The sequence below is a fragment of the Octopus bimaculoides genome, chromosome 12 (genome assembly GCF_001194135.2).
Source record: "Octopus bimaculoides isolate UCB-OBI-ISO-001 chromosome 12, ASM119413v2, whole genome shotgun sequence".
NCBI classification, from domain to species: Eukaryota; Metazoa; Mollusca; class Cephalopoda; order Octopoda; family Octopodidae; genus Octopus; species Octopus bimaculoides.
Window position 1 is genome coordinate 47,471,349 of NC_068992.1, and position 22,889 is coordinate 47,494,237.

Genomic DNA, 22,889 nt, shown 5'->3' on the forward strand with positions numbered 1-22,889 from the left:
CTATGTGTGTGTGTGTCTTTAAGTCTCTGTGTGTTCCCCACCACCGCTTGCCAACCGGTTTTGATGTGCTTACATCCTCGTAACTTAGCGGTTTGGCAGAAGAGAACCGATAGAATAACTACCACGTTTTTTTTTTAATATGTCCTGGTGTCGATTTGTTCGACTAAAACCATTCAAGGCGGTGTCCCAGCATAGCCACAGTCAAATGACTGGAACAAGTAAAAGAGTAAAGAATGAAAGAACATGCAAACCGTCCAATAGAAAATTACATCGGTAAAGGACCGGATTTCAGTTATATTCCGTTTTGTTTATACAAAAGTGTTGTAGATTTGTTGAAAGCTTTTAGTTTGTATTTTAAAGATTGTTGAACCTTTTTCGTATTTTGTGGATGTGAGGTAAGAAGTTTACTCCTCAACCACATGGTTCCGGGTTCAGTCCCACTACGAGGCACCTTGGGCGTGTGTCTTCTACTACAGCTCCGGGCCGATGAAGACCTTTTGAGTGGATTTCGTTGACGGAAACTGAAAGAACCATATATATATGTGTGTGTGTGTGTGTGTGTGTGTGTGTGTTCGCATAAATACATACATGTGTGCGTGTGTACGCATAAATACATACATGTGTGTGTGTGTGTGTGTGTGTAGTGTGAACGTTTGTATGTATATATAGTAATCTGGCTAAAGGTGGCATAAAGCGATTGCATAGACATGACTTGCCAACACCAGTGAGGTCCTTTTCCTTATTTCCTAACAGTGCAATAGCTGTAATGTTAAAGATCCTTGGTTCTGTCCTTTTAGCCATATTAAGAAATGAGACCACATCATGCTGGTCTCTACTAGCACTACATTTTGTTAAGGGAACCCACTAATAATTGATTTCTTGCCTGCGTTATTCTGGTTAAAATTTCTAAGGCATAGCTCTATGGTAGAAGAAAATATATAAAGAGTAATTTTACTTCAAAGTAGAAAAAAATTATAGTGAGTGAGATAAAGTTGTTAATTGGGATCCTCTCCTATCTATTCTAAGATCAGCTAATAGCATGGTTCTCACATTCACCCTGGCAAAGGATAAAAAAGATCAGAGAATCTTCTAAGTTTTCTTTCACTTCCGGCGGTGTATATTTCACTTGTCACTGTTATTTATGACATATTTCATCTCAGTTACGTTTGTATGAATAAACGAGTGTATCTGAAGCATGTTTACTTCATGGCACCATCACAATTGTTCCTGCATTTCTACTGCTTTTAGTTTGTTTTTCTTTTTCTGTTTTTTAGCTACTATTTTCAGAAAGGTATATTTGTTACGCTGAATCTCCCTGAGAACTATGTTAAGAGTTCGCATACCTGTGTGAAGTGCTCACATTAATTTCTCGAACAGGCTCTTTGGTTGAACGTATCAGCCGGGACACTTGTCGTTGTAACAGATAGAGAACCAGATTCCATGATCAGTTCAGACTGGTACTCAGACTCTGAGGAAATCCAAACTCAAGAATTGAAAGTAGTCCCGGATAATTTCTCGTTTACTGTTAGTGAAAATGTTATTTATAAAGATACGATATTTACATTGATTTTTTTTAGCTAAAACTCTATGGCTACATTCTACAGTACAATATAGCGTTGTGACATTCCGTAAAATATTTTTGTCATAGTAATAGAACTGTGTTTTTCAAAAAGTTCAACTCGTGAATGTACATGATTCAGCTGTGATGATCAATTTGTATAGAATGTTCTATTATTACAAGGTTGATACAATAATATGATTAGATGCACAGTAATGCATACAAACACGAAAAGAAAATATTCGATCAAGTAATATAAAATTTAATATAAGCTGAATCTTCAATAACAGGCATCTGTATTTCGTGGTTCGCCTCATCGAGCGAAAGTGATTTACCACAGAACATGCATACAACGTACATACAATCTGTGTTGCCTTAGGGATCATAAATTATTTGAAAGTAAATACGTAATACGATTGGTTATTGGAATGGATAGTATTAAGGTTTGTAAAGACGTTTTTTTATGAAAAGTGTTGCACAGCAGATGTATAAAGGATAGAATGAAAGACAGAGCAAAAGAGAAAAAAAAAAGCAGAAAGAAGAACATGAGAAAAAGAAATGAGAGAGAAACACAAATAATATTAATAAAGCGGCAACGGTGGTATAAATGCCGGCTTTAGCTACAGGAGAAAAGGAAAAGATAATAATTTGCGAATATTAAAGACGTTACATATCTTTAGATTTAAAACATCTCTGTGTCAACAATGTTTTTGATTGAAAATTGAATATAGTGTGGACTTGGGTAGAAAGGAAAACGCAGGTAGTTTTTCTTTGGTAGGGGGTTAGTTGTTTTAAAGAGGGCTTATATAGCTGTTTGTTTGCAAATAGCAGTCAGTCGTGAAAGATAACGACATCGGTACAGAAAGTGAAGTTGTAGAAATATAACGAATAATAAAATTACATGTTGTGTTTATTAGGTATGTAAAGGACAACTGTGAAGTATTGCATACGACTGAAGAACTTAATTAGAGAAACTTACGAAAATGTATTACTGTAGAAAGTATATAACAATGGCTGGAACAATGAGAATAACATGACTGTGTATATTCTTTTAAAAAATATACTCAACATAGAAAGATAATGATATAGCATGTTATAGTGTTTTGGGGAAAATATATGTATGTGCTTACAGAATTATGTAAATTACTCTTTTACTTGTTTCAGTCATTTGACTGCGGCCATGCTGGAACACCACCTTTAGTCGAGAAAATTGACCCCAGGACTTATTCTTTGTAAGCCTAGTACTTATTCTTTCGGTCTCTTTTTGCCGAACCGCTAAGTTACGGGGACGTAAACACACCAGCATCGGTTGTCAAGCGATGGTGGGGGGACAAACACAGACACACAAACACACACACACATATATATATATATATATATATATATATATATATATATATACATATATACGACGGGCTTCTTTCAGTTTCCGTCTACCAAATCCACTCACAAGGCTTTGGTCGGCCCGAGGCTATAGTAGAAGACACTTGCCCAAGGTGCCACGCAATGGGACTGAACCCGGAACCATGTGGTTGGTAAGCAAGCTGCTTACCACACAGCCACTCCTGCCAGAACTTTTGTTCAAAGTAGTCGAAATGAATGTTATTTCCAAATATATTTGACAAAGTAGGGTATGCACTGCTATCTAGGTTTCTGGAAATGTCTGTTAGATGTTACAAAATTTATTGTGTTAGTCGTTAAACTAATACTTTTTAATGCATTTATTTACTAGTCACTTTTTAGAAAGATAAAATATAATTTACTCTATTGTCAATTAATTAATTAAAGTAACTATGTTTTTATATATTAGGTTACATCATATATTGTTATACTTCGGGATGGTAATTTTTTGCCAAATAAATACACGCACTGTATATTCTTTCTTCTCGCGTGTCTATAGACTAAGCAGAACAGGAGGAGACACGTGAGATGGGGAGGCGCTGCAGAGGTCACAGGATTTGAGAGACAACAATGCTGCTGGCTAGAATACTTGCTTCGCGAAGTGTTTTGTCACAAGCTTTCAGGATTGTCTTTGTTAATTAGTGTCCCTGTTACCTCTTCTTCAGGTTACCTATCTTTTCTCTAGTTGCAAGACGATGGACTATAGGGATTGCCTAGAAATATCTTCACTCCAACACAGAGATGACCGAAGAAGAGTTACTTCAATACTGAAGACGGACACCTTTCCATGCATTTGGATAACGCACTCCGCGATCATTGATGCTACTTATAATGAGAAAGTGACTTCATTTTGTCTTTTGTCTTCCTGGCCATTCCTGGAACTATATTGTTTTGGCAGCAGCAAAAGCAACAGCAGCCTTTCCTTTGTACCTGAAGGACCTGCTGTTGTTTCGACTCTTAATGTATGCTGTTTCGTCTACTTTTCACCAGTATAAAATGCTTTGAGATGATGTTTTACTTCAAGAAATGTAGCACTTTTCCTTTCTTTTCTACTCCACCTCTTGACCAATTTAAAGATCGAGTATATTTCCAGGATTACCTTCTGGCACTCGGATGTCATTAAGGTTACGAGATCGATCCTACCCCATACTCACCCTTCCAAATCATTTCACAAATTTTCTTTCTCGCAGATTCGCAAATGTCATCACGGCTGTGTGTCTAGTTCCTCGCTCATACACGTGACACTTACTCTCCCACATCAACGCTTAGTATACTGTAGCAGCTACTAATACTTCAGCTTGCACCATAGGAAAGCTGACTACATCATAACCACCTCCTCCTCTCCTATTTTTAGCATTAGTCTTATCATTCGGATAACTCTAGACTCTTCCGACGTATAAGCTCCCTGTCACGCATAGAATAATGCTTTTCTTTTTCATATTCAAATCTCAAAACCCAGACTATTTTCCAGGGAGAAGCAGATACGTCGCTGTTTCCTTTAGTCACTCTCTTCAACAAAATATTCTGACTAAGAATTATGACCTTACTTGACATATCGACTTATTGACCCTCTTTTACCTTGTCAAATCTGGTTCTTTCGAGTTCACAATTACACTAGCAAAGGATCTTGTATTCCGACAGCAGTAGCATTCCTATTCTTGCTATTCATATCACCGTCCACGAAGCTGTCATCACTGATTCATGACGACATTGTTAATATCCACAGTGATAACATTTATGTTATTGTACATAGAGTTAATATCTCACTTCACGTTTCTCAAAGAATCCTTTGACTTATTTTTACAAAACACGAATTCTTGTCTATTTTTTTATTTTAAATAAGATTTTTTTTTTCTTTATGTAAAGTAGACATTTGTTTCCATTCCACTATGCACTGAAGATGTGTACATCAATCGCCAGTCTCCTTTTGTTATTAGCAAGGAAAACGTCATACTTAATTTTTTTTTTTTTTTTTTTTGGAGTGGTTTTTCATTGAGAAATTAACTAAGTTGAATTAACCAAAACAAAAGCAAAAACAAAGGTATTCAACATAAAGCAGTAAAAGAATTAAACAGAAAACCCAGTTTAAAACAGAAAGCCATTCACATGAGTACATAAGATCTAAGAGTATAAGATGAAGAATTTATTTTAACTGATAAACGACAACAACAACAACAACAGATGCAATGAAACATATAATTCTAAACTTAAATCGGGACTAAAGAATGCTATGATAAAACGATGGCAAGAAACACACCTACACGGCTATCACTAGAAAAAAATGAAACGGATAGAAGTAGATAAAGACATACAGGACATATAATGTGGAATTACCTAAAGGGGTCTGCAAAAGAAATTAGCAAGAATAATAATTTCTACAATAAATAATTTCCCCAAAAGAGGAGAACTTCATTGGACTGCTTGTGGGAACGTCACAAAACCGCAATTGCGTTGACTACTAGTACAAGTGCCCTTTCTTCTTCCTGTCCCTTCAGTTTATTAGCGTGCTTAGAGTAGCCCCATTCACCTTGTCTATTTTTGCCGCATTCACCCACCTTTCAATAAAATTGTTGGAAAGGCGGCACTTCCCTCTCCATCCTCACTTCCCTTTTCAAGTGAAACTTGAGAAAGGTGATCTCAGCTCTACTGAGCTATGCATTTATCTCATGTGGATGTGTTTGGTGCCCCAGATTCGTCTGCTCTGTTTTCTTACTTTTTCTAGCTGAGGTTTTATATACAACCGTTCTGGTCTTTGTTTCACGCTATATGGATTCCAGGATGTTGAGCGTGACGTTTCGTCTAGATCTAGTGAGGAAGTTTTCTCTGGCTCTCTCTAGTTTTCAGTGACTTCCTGTTTATATAAACATACAAGATTCGATGACTCCTGAAGACCACATAGCTATCCAGAAACTGTTCTTCGATGTAGGCGCAAAGATGAAAGTCATAAAATTGGTGCTTTTGCGTAGATAGCACAGTTATTGTACATGTGACAGTAGAAATCGTTTGGCGGGGAGATATTCTTCCTAGAAGAGGTATAAAGTCATTTCTTGTTTCTTCAGCATTCACCGCTTGCCATATTCTGCTCCAAAGTTGACGACAAACCAAGTATCATCGCCACCATCACCTTTGTTTGGCTGTGTTCCTCGAGTTCTGATGTTACACGCCTTGCGGCACCAGCCAATCAACTAGATTTTAGATAAATTTCTCAAGCAAAGAAGCATACTCTTTTATATGTTGCTACAGTCATGCTTCTTTCCTTGAGTGAATACGACACCCGTCTAGAACATCATTTTGAGTTGTAATCCTAGCACTTTTTGCAGCTTACTTTATATCATGTAGGTCTGCGTTATGGTCACTAGTGTTTATACCATGCAATTTTCAGTTTTTAAATTTCAAATTGTATTCCCTGTGTTTGTAAGTGTATATGTTTACTTAATTGTCGTATTTATTATTTTTTTCTTTTAATAATTTCTTAGATGATTGTTGGTTATATTGTTTTCATAAACAGAGGCTCAATTTTGGTGTTAATTTTAATGTTAAATTTGTTTCCAGTTGTTCATTTTTTTTCATATTCTCACAGCTATTAAGGCCCAAATGTCCCCAATGTAAAAGATATAAATTATTCAAAAGATCAAAAACATCCAAGACCTATTGTTACAGCAGATATTTTAGCAATAATTTTCTTAAAATGTCTGGAATCGAAAAATCAATTGCGAAACACGCAGGCGTGGCTGTGCGGTAAGAAGCTTGCCTCTCAACCACATACTTCTGGGTTCAGTCCCACTATGTGGCACCTTGGGTAGTTGTTTTGCACTACAACCTCGGACCGGTCAAAGCCTTGTAAGTAGATTTGGTAGATTTGGTATATATATATATATATATATATATATATATATATATATATATATATATATATATATATATATATATACAAAATGGGACAAGAACGCAGACAGACAGTAAGATGATACAAGGAAGGGACAACACATCCAGACAGACGATACAAAGAAAACAAGGACGGGTCATTCGGGGTTTTCTTTCCTCACTCGAGTTCCAGATCATCTTTGCAATTTCTGTTGGTTATACTCGATATTGCTCCAATCTGGCCAGCCCCAAGGAAAAACTAAGCTAAGAGCATTAGATTCTCTAGAAGAAAGCATTAGATTCCTTGGAAGAAATCAACGAATGTATACATGTGTGTGTGTATCTTTGTATCAGTGTTTGTGCTCCCTTCCCATCACCGCTTGACAACCGGTGTTGGTATTCTTATGTCCCCATACCTTAGCAGTTTAGCAAATAAGACAGAATAAGTACTAAGCTTTAAAAAATAAGCTCTAGGTTCGATTTGTACGACTAAACCTCCTTGAAGGCGGTGCTCCAACATGGCCGCAGCCAAATGACTGAAACATGTAAAATATAAGAGGTAAAACTATTCGGTTAAGAAATTTAATTATTTGAAACCGCATAACGAAGCAGTAGCTCACTTAGGACAGCTAAATCTTTGTTACAACTATACAAAAGAATTGAGCGGATATAGATCAGAGCCAAATACTAACGGATGATAAATGCTTTATTTTGCAGCCTAAGCCCTTCGTGTAATATCATGGAACAGACTAACCAAACATAGCGAAAAAGTGATTCCAAGTATTGTTCAGAATTAACAAGCATTAAATGCACGAAGAGATTTCAAAAGCAGACACAAAAAAAGCTTTGAAGGAGAAAGACAAATAGAAAAGAGACCTAGAAAACAACTAAAGGATACTAATACGATACAGTCCTCTCTACGATCACAATGGAATATAACACAAACAAGAACCACAGCACAATATACTCTGCAACCCAATAGACATGAAGTAATAGTAAACAAGGAATAGACACCGCCAACCATAACACTGCAAAGTAGTGGTAATAAAAAACAACAATTAAAGTTAGCACAAATGAATGCAGTCATTTAGAAAATATGGCGGACGGATTTGAATAAATGTTTGACAAGATAAAGTGTACACAAATGATAGACAGAAGAGAAACCATTAAAATATCATACAAGATAACAGAGTTCAAACAAAGAAAGCTAACTGTGCATTAGAAATAATTATAGAGCAAATGAATGAAAAAAGATATAACAGGCTTTAACCAATACACCACAGCGTATGTGGTAACCAAAGCAGTAGGCGTCATTATAAAAGATAAAACCAGATGAACTAAGACAGATCGTGTTTCGAAAATACTCAACAGGGGATAACTTGTAAGAGAAAAGAGAAATAACTAGAATAAATGAAATTGGAAATAGGCTCAGAAAAGTGTTACCCCAGAAAAACAAAATTACATAAAGAAATTTAAAATTTAAGACGAACGTGATCTTAAAAATCACAAAAGAATTATTAATTCAACAAAGAAATATCAATTCAAAGCTCGTGTTGTCGAAAATTCAGATTTGAGGATAGATTCAAATAACTGAAATAAAATAAAACTTTGCAAGAACATAAAGAATTAAATAACAAAACGATTATTATTGTTCGGAATGAATCAACCAAGAGACAATAGAAATATTTTGGTGAAAAATGTGGAAAGAGAATGAAACAAAGCGCCAATTAATTAAATAAAGCAAAAACAAAATTAAATCATGTAGCACTTCGAAATGGAAAAAATCCCAGCGTAAACATAATGGAAGCCATGATCGTCAAAAGGTTTGAAAATGCCATGGATTAGATAAAATCCTACATGTCTGCATAAAACACATGTACATCTTACACCCACAAACTAGCAAAATTTTCATAAAATATTAAGGTATTCACTTTCTCAAATACCTGAGTTACTGGCAAAAAGATGGGTTAAACAGCCCTACAAACGGATGACCCTGAATACAGGCTAATCCCATGCCTTTCTTTCTTGCATAAGCGCCTAATATCAGTGAATAAGATGATATGTAACCTCCTCGACCGAAATAATGTTCTTTTTGGACGAATAGGGGTGAGTTGTGTAGTTTCCCTGGCAAACAAAACGAATTTAGAAGACTTCAGGTAGAAACAGTTGTCTTGATGTGGATGTAAAAATTATCATCAGTTATTATATAATTACACTGTTACCTTATGACGGCGCGTGGCCTGGTGGTTAGGGTGCTGCGCTCACGAGTGTGGGTTCGATTCCTCGACTGGGTGGTGATTTGTGTTCTTGAGCAAAACACTTCATCTGAAGTTGCTCTACAATCACTTCAACATCTGACCTGTGGCACACCGTACACTTGTACAGATAGTGTCGATTTGCTGGAAGAAGTTAGCTGGTGCGCAACGTAAACATTTAATCGCGATAAGCAAATCATCCGTGCAGAGTTTTCTGCAAAAAACTGCATAAACGACTTTTTTTTTAAATCGAGGGAATACCATTACAGTGTTACGAACCATACGTTGGTTAACGCTCAAGGATAATGTAGAAGCGTGTGTGTGCGTGTGTGTGTGTGTGTGTGTGTGTGAAGAATGTAGTATTCTTGTTGAGAGGTTTATACACCAGCAAAAATCAACGCGTTGTTTTTTTTTTCCCCCTCTCACCAACGTGAACAAGTCCGCTTGCAGTCAGTGGACAGTTTTCTGAAAAAAACAAGGCCTCAGAACTACAAAACATTGTTTTCATGGGTACTGCCCACATCCTAAGATAAACATTATGAACCTGAAAACACTTGATTCTCTTAAAGCTCTATCAAAACTGAAATTTCAGATACACTATATCGTTGGTAATCATAAATAACATCCACAGTGAAATGTCCAACTTTCTGTTACTTGAAATCTCTGGGTGAAACCTGGAACTACTCTTATAAAACAAAGCAACAATAGCGTAAATAGGAAAAGTTTTAATCGGTTTCCCATCTTCGATAAAATGGACAGTCAACTTGCCACTAGCAAATTACTTTCTTTTTAAGGCATTATATAATGAGGTGTGCTTTCTATTTGATTTTCAGGAATCGGACAACAAGGAGAAGTTTTAGTAATCCATAATGTCAGCCGATATTGTGACGATGTGTATGAATGTGTAGCCAAAAATGGTATTCCACCCGTTGTTAGTCGAAAAATAAAAGTTTCCGTCGATTGTAAGTATGATTTTTTTTTTTTTTTTTTTTTTTTTTTTTTTTTTTTTTTTTTTACTTATCTTCGTTCATCAGTTCACATCAATAATGATACTGGTATTTACAGGGACAGCTTTCTTCTGTTCCAGTGGATCTAGCATTTCTCAGCTTTTTCTCTCTTTCTCTCTCTCTCTCTCTCTCTCTCTCTCTCTCTCTCTCTCTCTCTCTCTCTCTCTCTCTCTTACCCAATCTGCCTGCTCCTGCCTTGTTCAGACACTATGGTACCTTTATTGATGAAAGGCACCATAAAGTCCAAGTAGATTTCTCTGCAGTAAGACACTCTTATTATTCTACTTTAATGCCGGTGTCCTTAAGGAGAAACTGAAAGTATGTTTGCAGAGTTTGTGCTACCTACCGCCCTAAAGTTTACACACAAGCACACAACCAACAATTCATTTGTCATCCACTCTGGCAATTTGGCCGACCCAGCAGAACTGGGTGCTGCAAGAAGAATGTGAAAGCTCTATAATACAACCCGATTACAGACTTCAATGTCTGAGAAAATGTTCTGAAAATGAACTCACCGTATTTTGCGCCGATATTTCGATGGTATGTCTACTTAAGTATTTTGCAACTCACCAGCATCAACTTGGTTTCGATGCTTGTCCTGGAAAATTATGTTATTGACTTGAATGTCCGATGTGAACAACTTTTGGGGACGTAACACCAAGGAATATCAACCTTTGAGAGTTAGCAGAGTTTGATCTTTAGACGCATCTTTGTATGAGCTGTGTACTCCTTATGAAAGGTTAGTTGATTGGTTGGTTGGTTGGCTGGTTGGGTGGCTGGCTGGTATGCACTTTTGTTAGTCTTGGTACTTATACTAAACCCGAGTAGCTGTGAACGAATATCTGTACTACTGTATCACAGATTCTGGTACTCGATGAGAGCACAGTCATCTGCAAACAACGACTCCATTTGTTATGAACCAGAGCCTCCTCAAGTTGAAGAAACTACAGCCTCCGTCAACAATTGCTCTGGCAAACATAACCTCATAGAATTGCTGTATTATACATGAACGTGCTCTTCTTGAGAAAAATAACATTTTTCATTTGCTCTACTACTCAGTAAAATAGTACAGCCTCATTACAATAACACAACTCATGTAATATATATTCTACACCATCACCTCATAATCTCATCCATATTGTCACGCACTAACCACTACATACAGACCACAATGAACGTGGCTCTCACTAGCTTTTCCGTTTTGTTATGTTTTCCTAAAAACAGCTAACTTGCAAGCGTTAAAGGTTAATGTTAATGGTGTTGAACTAGCCAGTCTTCCTGGGAAGGTAGTGAACACACCACTTACTTCAGAAGAAATCAATAAACAAGAAAAATGAGAACGCTCTTACATAATTCAGGCAACATATGTGAACGTTCACCTAAAGCAGAAAAATACGACTTGCATATTCTACACAAACATTACAACTCACACATCACCGTGTATAGTGTACTTTATATTACAACAGTCACGTCACATGTTCTATACATTGCACCACCAATATAACACAAATCATATAGTACATAACATGTGTTATCCAATGTTGTTTAACTCAGCTATCACTACAAATATCTTACACAATCACCTTTTGAGTTCCTGTAACACCACTCACAGGCCATGTATGCTCTACACAATCCCTTTGCAATGATATAGCAAAACTCACACAACACACAATTTGTATAATCACTTCACTGAGTATATTACACAATGCACATACGATGTATTGTGATCATGGCTTGATAAAACAATAACGCAATGCACACGTAACACATTCTACTCAATAACTTACCAATATTATTGAATAATTTGTAAATTATATATTCTAAAGAATTTCCTCGGAATACTTACATTTCCGATGGTACACATTATACACCATCACATCACAGTCTGATAACACAAAACACAAAGCACATTCTTCCACACATTCACCTCCAAGTTCTAATTGAATAAAATAGATACATGTATATTTTGGTTATGTTTTGAGTTCATTTCCCTAGAAATGTTTGGCTTTTTGCCAACGAACCGGTGTAATATATTTTTCTAAGTTATCAAAGAAACGCCTGTTCAGATTGTCACAAAATGGTGGGATTTATGCTGCCGATTACCTGTTCATTGTATCCAGGAAAGTAGTCTTTATTGAAGAAAGAACCGTTTGTCTGATTTGGATGTTTGCAACACAATGAACCTCGCTAAATTCACCGAAGGACCAGTTGATAGTGCCGAACTGGTTAGTATAATATTTTAACGTGATTCATAGTGTTTACATTATATGAAACTTTCGTTTTATCTTTTTTTTTTCCAGTTGCACCAGAGGTACAGTTACGGAATAAACGAATTGGTCAAGTTAGTGGGCGAGAAACTATTTTAGATTGTCGAATTACTGCTTCACCGCAGGGTGTGACAGTATGGATGCGAAACGGAAAAGAACTTGTTAACAATGAAAAATACAGCATTGAAGTATTTAATGAAGGAGGACATACTATAACTCTAAGTCTACGAATAACTCAAATTAAGGCCAGTGATTTTGGAGAATATACTTGTCTAGCATCGAATCACCTCGGAAGAGACAGAGAGACGATGGTACTTTACGGTATGTCGGAGCATTTTGCTTATTGTTATCGTTAATATTACTGTGGTTGCTAAGGCAGCAAACTTTCAGAATCGTAAGGACGCCGGATAAAATGCTTAGCGGCATTTCGTCCGACTTAACATTAACGGTTCGAATTCCGTCGAGGTCCACTTTGCCTTTCATCCTTTCGGGATCGATAAAATAAGTACCAGTGAAAATCTGGGGTCGATATAGTCGACTTACCCCTCCCCTAAATTTGCTGGCCTTGTGCCAAAATGTGAAACCATTATTAATGCAGTTGCTATTTTCGTCGTTATTATTGTTTTTATTCAGATATTATGTTTTCATCATTTTCATAGCATCAAATTTGTTTAAACTGTTTATAATATATAATAACTGCCATTTGTCAACAATAGTCTAGTTGTATTTAAAGAGACAAGAGATGTAACTGGAAAGACCAGCTACTGTAAAGTTCACATTAATAATAGACGTCGAGTGTATATAGAATATATTTACTCGTTAATCGAAGAACCGAGAAGTGGGTAATTTTAGATATAAAGCCTAAAAGCCAGAAAGAGAAGAGAGCGATATTATAAGAAGAAAGTAAGTTAAATTTTCAGTTTATTTTTTCAATGATAACTTATAGCTGGTTGAAGTTACATTTTCCACTCTACCTGAATTCTAAACTGATTGGTACATGATCGAAGATATTTCAACCGTGATCACCTGTCTCCTTCACTGATGTACTATATCAAGGATTACATTTTCCAAAGCCCTTCTTTTTCTAAGAAGGATTGGTGGGGATGATTTATGATATATATATAACTGCTATTTCTAGCAGGTTAAGGAACGCATAGAGCCTCCTTCAGAGCCATGACAATACAGTTATAGTGAAGAGAGTTCAAGGGTGAGGAATTTTTGGCTATAAATACAGAATATTCAATAACTTGATTTGTTTTCTCCAAATTTTAATACGTTTTATATTTACCTGTTTTCTTTTCTTTTTTTTAAGACCTTCCAATTATACTTTTTTTTCTGCTTCATGTAGTTACTCATTTATTTATATCTACATGGAGTAGAAACAACATGTGTGTTTAGCATCATCAGTTATGTTTATTTTCAGTAAACATTTCAATGCTTCATTTACATCATACGTACGTCTTGTGTCTTCCATCTTATTGCATATTTAAATAACGTTAACATGTATTTATATTATTCAGCCACATGTTTATTTAATAGCTATACAAGCATCTATTCCATGTGTTCGTGACCTGTGTTTTATGCAAATAGTTCTTTAGCTAACGTCAACGTGTTCCTTTTTGTTTTACGATGCTTCCTGTTTCATTTAAAACTAATGTTTTGTACGTTTCTTTCATTTGTTTTCCATTGTGCATATGTAATTTTATTTACCCAATGTCTTGTTACAGTCTCTCATTTATATATTAATTTTAGTCTGTTCTGTTTCCTGTGTAGCTTTTTATTTATTTCATGCTTCTAAGCGTCTCTTATTTAACTACACGTTTTTGTTATCATGTAGCCATGAGTTTATTCCATGTATCCATGTTCTGGTAGTTCAACCAACTGTTTTGTATAAAATATAACTTCATGTATACCGCCATCCATCTCCGTGTTTCAAATTTGAGCCATGTATCCTAATGTGTATTTTTGTTGTTTTCATTTTCTTTTTTCATATTCTTTCACTCGTAAATCACTATATTCATTTCCAGCCCTTTTCATTGGTACATTCATCCTGTGGCGAAACTGGTAGGTTGTGGGGATGAATTCGGCTGCGTGCTTTTCCCTAAAACTAACCAGAGTCATTTCTCTGCCTCCGAAAGTCATCATCGTTGAAAGCTTGTTTAAACGTAACACATTGTTGGTTTGACTGCACTTTCTATCATCGGGTCACCAATATAGAGAAAAATTTACTGATGTTGAAGTATTGGTATAATGTTAGGCTGCACCTTGACCCATAATAAAACCAACTCCAACGTTGTTTAAATAACCTTTATTTTTACGGAAGTATAAGGTGGTGAGATGGCAGAATCGTTAGCAAACCGGGAACTATTCATATAATATCTGAAATCAGACACATCGTGAGAACAGAAAAGGTAGGAAGTGTGTTGGTGGGGGAGAAGACATAAAAGCAGGAAGTGTACAAAAGGAAGTTTAGAGGGAGTGTATTGTGAAGGTCAGTGTTTCAATTCAGTTCTTGAAGATAACACTTGGAGGTGGATAGGTATGAATGGGTATGACCCAATGCTAAGCTGGTAACAACTAATAGACAAATTAAAATAATAGACAAATAAGCGGCTTATCGTCTGTCTTCGCGTTCTCAATTCAAATTCCGCTGAGGCTGACTTTGCCTTTCATTCCTTTAGAGTCGATAAAATAAGTACCAGATGAGCACTGGGGTCGATCTAATCAACTTAGCTCATCCCCCGCCCCCGAAATTACTGGCTTTGTGGCAAAATTTGAAATTAATATTTACGTAGTTACATAATGGCTACCCAGTAGTGCTTTTTGTTGTATTCAAAGCATATGCAGTTCCTCGTTGCATTGATAACAGAAAGAGTTGACTTCGGGTGAAAGGCGAGAATAATACTCTACAAAACACAGTTGGAGATTCTTTTAACCCGGGGCGGAGCTGTATCCAAGGAAACTTATCTGTTTAAAGGGATTGTTACAGCCGAAGTGCGCTTTTGATTTGTTTATGACTAAGAATTCACTGGCTTCTTGCGTGATGAGAAGCAAAGATATTGTGTTCATGGTACGTACTTGGAGAAATGCATTGCAGATGAATTAACCTCAGCCGCGTGCAAGTGCAAGCTGCACGCGTCGAGTCCTTAACCACTTCTGCGTTAGCTCTGGCGCAATTTCCCTTGTATAACCCCTATATCGTAGATAAATGGTAGAACATTCTATAATATGAGAGAAGCGATGGTAATCCTGCAAGCTAATTGGTTAGCATTCAGTGAATGTCGCCTGATCCTAGTTAATCAAACTGTAAGGTTTCGATTCAAGATTTCGCTACAATCCCATCAAATATTTATTTGTTGCGATTTTATACTTCTTTAAGTGTCATCAATTTCTCTCCCTTAAATTGCGGATTATTTCATGTAACAATTTAACCGCTTTGTTTCGTTGTCTTACAACCCAAATGTTCTGTTTTTTTTTTTTAATTGATTTGTTCTGTTCTTTTTGTGTGTGTGTGTGTGTGTGTGTGTGTGTGTGTGTGTGTGTGTGTGTGTAATTTCATTTGTTTTATTTTCTTGTAGTTCCCATGGCATTGGCGTTTAACTTTCATGCGCAAGCATGTGATATTCTCGTATTATCATGTTTTGTTTTAATCATTTCTTTGTTATTTTATGCGGTGTATATTTTCATACACTTTGTATCTTTGTTCTATCTGCTCACATGTTCACATTATGTATGCTTAAACGCACTTTGTTTTGTTTTGTTGCTACATTTTATTTTTCCAGTCAGTTACTAGACAGACAGATAGACAGACAGATAGATGGATTCGAGAACTTTTTATTAATCACTACAGTTGTTTCTACCCATCTAATATCAGTTCTTCACAATTAATTTAAATGTATCTGTCGGTGTAGATGCGTCTCTTTAAGATCTGTCTCATTAAAATAAAGATTGTTCTGCAAGAGATCTTCTCGGTTTGTGTGTAGAAAATCTGCAAATAAAGGGATACAGCTTCATTTTTATAGAACAATAAATAAATAACAGATGCAAAAAGAAACGAAGACACAATATATACAGAGAGGGATGTGAATGTATACATACATACATACGTATATACATATACATCTACCTATATATATATATATCTACCTATATATATATATATATATATATATATATATATATATATATATATATATCTCGGTGAGTTAAGATTAAAAAGTGTAGTACTAAATACTGCATGCAATAACTTTTTAGCTTTTTGAAACTTGCTTCCATGTAAGAGAATGCAGGCAGAAACCAACCTGTAACAGAGACTCTCTCAGAAAAAGGAGATAATTTAAAAAATTTATTTTTTAAGTTAGTGTAAATTCTATGCATTGAACTGTTCAATACTTCACAGTGCCTAGTAGCTTATTTTTATTCCCGGAATGGGGGATCCTCGGACAGTATTGAGTTCTAACTTTGCTTTAACTAGAACTCAAAAGTTTAGGGGACAACTGATCTCCATACTTAAAGACTAATGTTATCTCTGTTGTGGTGGTTTCTATTGCTGTTGCACGTGCCTTACTGGCTAGGGTTTTCGGCTCGCAATCGTAAGGTCATGAGTTCGATTCCCGGCGGCGCGTTATGACCTTGAGCAAGACACTTTATTTCACATCGCTGCAGTCCACTCAGCTGGTAAAAATTATATGTACCTTTATTTCAAAGGGCCAGCCTCGTCACATTCTGTGTCACGCTAAATCTTCCTGAGAACTTCCTTAAGGGTACGCATGTCTGTAAAGTGCTCAGCTACTGGCACATTAATTTCACGAACGGGCTGTTCCGATGATTGGATCAACTGGAACGTTCGTCGTCGTAACCGACGGAGTGCCAGTTTGATATCTAATTCCAGATCAGGCCTAGGCGAACAAACCAATGCTAAAAATCAAAACGCGTTCCACCTGTGAGCATCCTATGTTTCTGTTGGATAGTTCATATCAAGAACTATATTACTCACTGTATCCTTCCTTTTTATTAACATGATAAGGTGTAATTCGATGATGGCTTGACTGCTATTTCTAGCAGATGTGTTTTCCGTATACTGGATTTTTAATTTCTAAATCACGTGACAAGACTTGAGTGTCATGCAACCCACCTATTTTGAGTAAACCATGCGGCCTTATTTTTTTCAAGCTTATGGGAATTGCTGAGTTTTCAAGTCATCAAATAGATACTTCTAATCGTAGCACATAACCCCACTGAATCTATATATGCCATCTCACCCATGACTGATGTAGACTAGACAGGTTTATGTCATCACAGTTATCGTCTGCTACATTCATTGCACTGCATGGCTTATTCGTTTGACTATTGTCTCAGTAACTCAATCACTCCATCCAACCATCTACTTACCCCTCGACTCTTAATCCATCCGTCCATCAACCGAAGAACTCATTCATATTTCCATCCACCTATCTACCTTTCTTTACAACCCCCACTTCTTTTACAAACATCCACTCTTTACAATTGTGCACCCTTTATCATATTCCACCGATCAATCCAGCCATCCAGCCATCTATCCATCCTATTCTTTCACCTGTCCAATCAACCACCAATTGTCCCATCCATCTATCCACCGATCCCTCTGAATTCTTTCCATCCGAAAAATCCCTCCGTCCATCATCCATGCATCGACAATTACATTTACTAATCCTTCTTAAAAGTCCACCGTTGTGACCTCCATAAGCCCCTGGCGAGCTGTCCACGTAGTCTAACATACAACTACCAGGCCACAATTTTTAAAAAATGACACTAGAAAATTACATAAGGCTACCATCTGCATAGGGAACAAATAGTTAAGTACATGCTAAAATACACAATGCTTAATCTTTTTTTTTTTTTTTTTGACTTTGTAAAGAATCCTCAATAACGCCAGTTACGTTTATTCTCGTTCTGAATGTAATTTCAACCGATTAAGCATTTTTCGCTTCACTTCATCCAGTAAGTTAGCATACTGAATAACCTGCTCTTAACTCCTAGTTACACCCTACTCTGGTTATTAACCCGCCTTCAATTGCCAAGAAAACTTCACACCACTTTCGCCCACCACCACAACACACTTCTTTCATCCAGCACCATCACATCACTATCCCCACCACCACCACCACATCCCTTTAACCTACCATTATATCATCCTCTCACAGACGTTCATTGAAGAATTACTAAGAAAATTTCCCGTTTGTTTTTCTTTTTCTTTTTTTCTTCTACCATTATGGAAAAATATTTCAGAAAAAAGACGGACAACTCCGGCACCAACTGAGAATCGAACACACAAAAAGCGTCCTTTTATCAATTACACAAATACTGAACACCTGAGTGGCGGGCAAGAAGACATAAACTTGGATAAAAATATTATGGTGACCGTCAAAAATTTTTCTAACCAGTCATTTAAAAACGACCCTAGCCATCCATTAGCGCCATGGTCAGGTAACTATTGTCTCCTTAAATCTTATTTCAGGCAAAGTCTTTAGACATTCATTAAGGATTTAAAAAACAAAACAAAACAATGGTAAATATTGAGTTGTGAAATGCTGTTTATCTTTCCTCCGTCTGCTTTAATTCGTTTTCTGTAACCAGTTCTGACGAGGTAAGTTTGAGACCGTGCGGTCACCAGGCCAAAAATATAATACAACGAAATATGGATCTATGTTTATTAATGTTTGTTTCCAAAATACTGGTGGTGAAGTGACGCATTCTTTGACTGGCAATCATTATTCTTTTCATGAAATGCAAAAAGTAAAGAAGGCGATCAGGAAAATGTTGATCGAAGACAATCTGTGTTTTTATAATTCTGTTATTGTGATTATTATATCTTCGGGGAGTACTAATTAACATTTATTTAGCATGCTGTTGTTGTTTAACCCCAGGTCAGATCTAATTATGCGGACCAATAATGAAAGTTGTTCCATTTGTAATCATCCCATTTTTCAGTCATACTCTATCTGGGACAACCTTATCCAATGTGCCCCTCTATTATCAAACAGTAAGATATCATTTCTAATAGATTGTCTAATCACAAAATACCTTCTCATCGGTTTAGAATAATTTCCCCCTTGTAACGACATATATATTTTGGATTAAACATCCATTACAACTCTAGTCAAAGGAATGCAAAAATACTTTGCATTGATGCTAAGACTGCTTGAGTAGTAGTAGTAGTAGTAGTAGTAGTAGTAGTAGTAGTAGTAGTAGTAGTAGTAGTAGTAGTAGTAGTAGTAGTAGAGTTGGTGCACGCGCTGTAACAGAGTGCGTCACTGCATCCACTATTTGTTAGTGATTCTTTACTACGACAAGCGGATGACGCCTTTGCACCATTCAGGCGACAACCCCCACTTATGGGTTTGTTTGGATAGTTGTTGGTGATGTGAGTTTTCATGGTCGGACTCCGAATCAGACCTCAATCTCATTTAGTTTTTTTTTTTTTTACGACGCGCAGAGGAAACGGAGGGTCTATTCTTTGACATGCCTCCCCACACAGCAAAATTATCAAGAGTTTTCTATGTTCTTATATTTCTCCATGCTTTTCTCCATTCATGTCTCCACGCTTTTATATGTTTCGTCTGCTTTCCGAATTAAACATAGAATCTCAAGCAGTTACCTTTACAAACAGACATAACAGATTATCTTAAACGATGTATAGCATCCTCTGTTATTAAGTAAACTGCTGTCTACACAACTTTTCCTTATTTCAAATACTCAACAAACTCTGAGCATTAACAGACAGCACTTCTAACTTACAAATGTTTCCTTTAACTTCTCTAAACACTTCTTTATTTCAAGATCTTCATCCCTATTCACGAGTTATCAGTATGTAATTTTACCATACTTCCTTTATACTGGTGGCGCTAGTAGAAAACAAAACCATTAAGATCTTTAGAATATGTATCCAAGGTGTCCACAAACTGCTTACCTCTAGTGGTGAGATAATAAAAGTTTTAAGATTTGTTATTAACGGGGATTTCCGGTGATTAATATCATCCTGCAGTTAATAGATTTCCTGTCCTTTCAATTCCGAAGTGCCTATTTTGATACCAATACCGTTTCTCGGTTAATTCTATCTTCTGTAATAAGTAGTTCGGCAGTGAATACATACTATTAATTGTAAATGTCCTTCATGTCAATAATCCCTTACAATCAAACTTGGGAAACAGACGTAGAACACCTTAATCCAGATGTAGAACGTCTGGAACTTATCACCTACACTGATCTGACTGTTACAACAATTTGTATTTATTATATCCTTCATATACTCTTTTACTTGTTTCAGTAATTTGACTGTGGCAAATCGACCCCAAGACTTATTCCTTGTAAGCCTAGTACTTATTCTATCGGGCTCTTTTGCCGAACCGCTAAGTTACGGGGACGTAAACACACCAGCATCGGTTGTTAAGTGATGGTGGGGTGACAAACACAGACACACACACATATAAATATATATATATATATACGACGGGCTTATATCAGTTTCCGTCTACCAAATCCACTCACAAGGCTTTGGTCGGCCCGAGGCTATAGCAGAAGGCACTTGCCCAAGGTGCCACGCAGTGGGACTGAACCCAGAACCATGTGGTTAGTAAGCAAGCTACTTACATACAAACAGGAAAAAAGTTATATCCTACTCAGTTTTTTTTTATATCCGGTCTTCAATGTATTTAAAAAGCTAACATCAACGATCAAGTCTTGACAATTGTTCTCTTTCTCGCAAAACCGAAACATTATAGAGACAGTAAAACAAAGAAAATGCAATTGGTGTACCGTAACCTTTATAATTTCGTTTTTAACTTTCAAGTTCCTAATGACTTCTAGCATCATGCAACTCTTATCTTTACTTTAATATTATTAAAAATTATTCAACAGACACCAAAAAGTAAACAACTAAATGTTCTTCTTGCTTTCACTTTTTATTGCATTTTTCTTCACCTACCATATCAGGTGCATTAACTAAAGTCATTCGGTTTTCAGGTAATGAAATTTAACAGGCATTTTTTCATCAAATATTAGGTGACAAAAAGTACTTAACAAAATAAACATATTCATTTATTTCGTCTAACAGAAATATGAATTGAAGAATTAATTTTCGATATTGAATTCATTTATTTTTCAGTTCATTTTGTATATGAGTATCTAAATGTCTAACATCACTTGTTGTTGCTCTTGTCGTTGTTAATCAGTTTCTTATTTTCTAGGTTATTAATCTCATGCTTACAGTTTATATTTACAATATTTATACCAAGGAAATTCTTCAGTAAGTTATATTTCTGATCATCGTCAGATGTCTTATTCCTTGATGTCTGCCTAGTTCCAGAATGGATTCCAACAAGCAACCTTTCTTCTTTTTCTTCTTCTTCTTTTTCTTCTTCTTCTTATTATTATTATTATTATTTTCTTCTACTTCTTCTCAGTATTATTATTATTATTATTATTATTTTATGTTTGACTTTTGCTTTGTATTTGTACAAGTTGGCTCCAAGTCTTACCCGGAGACCTCAAGAAATAACAACTTAGAAGTTCATGTTGGTGTTATGCCTCTGGTGTCATATATTTGGTTTTGCACATAGTATTGTACTAGAGAATATTTAAGAAAACATAAGAAAATTATTAGTTTGTTTTAAAACATTTTTTACCCATGAACCTCATTGATTCCTATTTTGCTCTACTGGACTTCCATAACCATTCGATGTATATTTAAAACAATCATGTTATATTTTTATAATTAAATATTTTTAGGAATTGTATAAAATGATATTTTGTGTGTTGTACAAGAATAACCATTTTATTGCCGATAAGTCTTAACAACTAAATATTATACGAACCCCACAGGGGCCATATGAATCCCGGTTTAGGGCCACTGGTTTATTATAATGGTGATATTCAGAGAATGAAATCATTTTACAAAATAATGCTGTTATAGACTAAGCCAAAGAAAGTCCTTAGCCAGAAATGCATTCCCCTTTAACCACAAATCTATACCTTCCATCCATAAAGCCATAATCTACGTTTGCAAAGCAATAGCCTTATTAATAAAGCCTTAATCTTTATTTTCAAAGCCACAGTACTTATTCACAAAGCGCTAGTGCCTGAAAGATTCCTAGTTTCAGTCCAAACTAAGACAATGTTTATATCAAGAAGCAGAACACTTGATGACAATTAGAGATGGAAGCACAATGTCGATGCAAATATTCAATTTATGTTATTGAGTGGCTTCAGTTACTATCTTGATCTTTCAGTCACCCATCTTCGTTATGTCTGCTGGATGTATTAAGTAGTACACCATTACTACTGGCAGTTATCTCAATTGCATTCTTAAATCTGTCTGAAATCGAGAAAACAGTTTTAGAATTTTTTTTTCTAAGGTTAAGTGACAAGTGATTTGGTCTGGAGTCGCATGTTCTGGTGAAACATTTTTTTTCAGATTATGTTGTTTTTTCCTTCTTAGTAATTTTTCATAATACGATCAAAACACTATTACCCAGCAATATTTTATTAGTTGCGTATGTAC

General features: G+C 35.9%; 1 protein-coding gene across 3 annotated transcripts in view; it reads left to right on the top strand.

Moving 5' to 3' along the window:
• LOC106878436 (limbic system-associated membrane protein) overlaps window positions 1-22,889 on the top strand; it is a 351,903-nt gene that overhangs the window by 319,010 nt on the left and 10,004 nt on the right. For 2 of the 3 annotated variants that reach the window (XM_052972176.1, XM_052972177.1), the window contains exons 5-7: window positions 9,912-10,040; window positions 12,386-12,673; window positions 18,620-18,817. In XM_052972176.1, the coding sequence (XP_052828136.1) occupies window positions 9,912-10,040; window positions 12,386-12,673; window positions 18,620-18,817 (615 nt within the window). The remainder of the gene's footprint in view (window positions 1-9,911; window positions 10,041-12,385; window positions 12,674-18,619; window positions 18,818-22,889) is intronic. The other variant, XM_052972178.1, reaches the window with a different exon arrangement.